At 54.1% G+C, this 1,809-nt stretch overlaps 1 protein-coding gene across 1 annotated transcript; it reads left to right on the plus strand.

Annotated features, from left to right (window-relative positions):
* Nucleotides 1-305: 305 nt before the first annotated feature.
* Nucleotides 306-1,581, plus strand: LOC125526065 (aquaporin NIP1-4-like). The gene is made up of 5 exons (XM_048691093.1): nucleotides 306-467; nucleotides 596-820; nucleotides 898-1,095; nucleotides 1,205-1,266; nucleotides 1,389-1,581. Exons 1-5 carry the CDS (start codon nucleotides 306-308, stop codon nucleotides 1,579-1,581), a joined length of 840 nt encoding a protein of 279 aa, XP_048547050.1.
* The last annotated feature ends 228 nt before the right edge of the window (nucleotides 1,582-1,809 follow it).

Below are 1,809 nucleotides of genomic sequence, written 5' to 3' on the forward strand. Positions count from 1 at the left end.
CATAATTCCCCTACTCTTCTTTAATACCTATAGTGGCAACGGAACTCTTCTTTAGTATTACCGGTCTCGACAAATCCGAGGGTTGAAGGAGAAGAGACAGAACACGGTGGAGCTAGCAAAAGAAGTCGATGGTTATAGAACATGGTGGAGTATACCATATGACAAGCTGTCCTTGCTGGTGTATATATAGTTCAGTCGACTTGCTCAGTTCTCACTACCCTCACCTGTCATCTCAGTGCTTCCACATTCTAGTCACCCTAGCTAGTTTTGTCACTTGGAGTGTGTATCAGTAGATCGAGGCAGAAATGGCCAGGCGGGACGACGACTCTGCTTACACGAATGGATCGGTGTCGGTGAACGATTTCTCCGTGGAGGATGGGAGGAAGGAGAAGGATGTGTCTGCTGATTACCACCCTGACCAGGACATGGTCTGTGGCTTCCCCGTCTCTGTTTCTTTTCTTCAGATGGTGAGCCTACTATATCTATCTCGGTTGATTCCTATACCTCTCTCGATGGATGTACGTATATGATTGTGTATATTATGTTTTCATCCAAGATCCAACCACTGTTTGACTACGCTGGCTTGTGCATGTAGCTCCTCGCCGAGTTATTCTCCACATTCTTCTTGCTGTTCGCCGGCATGGGCGCCATCGTGGTGAACGAGGAGAAGCAGGGCGCGGTCACGTTCCCGGGCATCACCGTGGTGTGGGGGATGGCCGTCATGGTCATGGTCTACACCGTCGGCCACATCTCCGGCGCCCACATGAACCCCGCCGTCACGGTCGGCTTCGCCATCGCCCACCGGTTCCCCTGGAAGCGGGTAAGCGCCACCACCAGATTCGCCCCCTGAGGAGAGTGAACGACCTGCAGATGACATATGTGCATATGTGCGCGCAGGTGCCGGCTTACATGGTGGTGCAGATGGTGGCCGCGCTGATCGCGAGCTTTCTGCTGCGGCTGCTGTTCGGCGAGAAGCACGAGTTCGCGCCGGTGACGCTGCCCACGGGCTCCAACCTCCAGTCGCTCGTGGTGGAGTTCATCACCACTTTCTACCTCGTCTTCGTCATCATGGCCGTGGCTACAGACGACCGAGCGGTAAGCTAGCTAGGCCGCCATGCATGCATGCATGCACCGACGAGAGACATGCACGTGCATGCATACCTGCGCCCTACGTACTTACCATCCATTTCTCGTTTTTGTGCAGTCGGGGCAGATGGCTGGGCTGGCTGTGGGCGCAACCATCATGCTTAACGCGCTATTCTCTGGGTACGTACGCCTTGCTGCACTATTGCTTAACTTTGCGGCATGATCATTGATCTGCCGCTTCATTGATGTTTACGCATGCATATTTACCTACGTACGTGCGTGCGTTTGGTCGACGATGACAGGCCGGTGACGGGAGCATCGATGAACCCGGCGAGGAGCATCGGGCCAGCGCTGGTGTCGGGCAAGTTCAAGTCGCTCTGGGTGTACGTCCTCGGGCCGTTCGCCGGCGGGGCGGCCGGAGCTTGGGCTTACGGTCTCGTCCGCCACACCAGCAAGCCGCTGCGCGAGATCACCAAGAGCACCGGCCGGGCTTAATAAATGAACTCGTACTAAATTAAGAACCGTGCGGTATACATGTTCGGACCGATCGACACGCCCAAGAGAGGACCAATAATTGGAGCTACGAGTGTATGGTGTGGTTACTGTCTGAAAAACGATGCATTCCTAGCTAGTCTAGCATAGCGTGTATCGATCTATTTACAGAGGACGACGGATATACGAGCGAATAAATAGGCATGTGCTTTTACTTGTTGCCTGGTTGGT

The sequence above is a fragment of the Triticum urartu genome, chromosome 7, assembly GCF_003073215.2.
Source record: "Triticum urartu cultivar G1812 chromosome 7, Tu2.1, whole genome shotgun sequence".
In the NCBI taxonomy this organism is placed as follows: domain Eukaryota; kingdom Viridiplantae; phylum Streptophyta; class Magnoliopsida; order Poales; family Poaceae; genus Triticum; species Triticum urartu.

Bases quoted from the DNA above. Each gene is read 5' to 3' on its own strand.
- LOC125526065 (XM_048691093.1), top strand. From the start codon at position 306: ATGGCCAGGCGGGACGACGACTCTGCTTACACGAATGGATCGGTGTCG. The intron at 821-897 runs GTAAGCGCCACC...ATGTGCGCGCAG, and splicing joins ACCGGTTCCCCTGGAAGCGG to GTGCCGGCTTACATGGTGGT. The intron at 1,267-1,388 runs GTACGTACGCCT...CGACGATGACAG, and splicing joins CTTAACGCGCTATTCTCTGG to GCCGGTGACGGGAGCATCGA.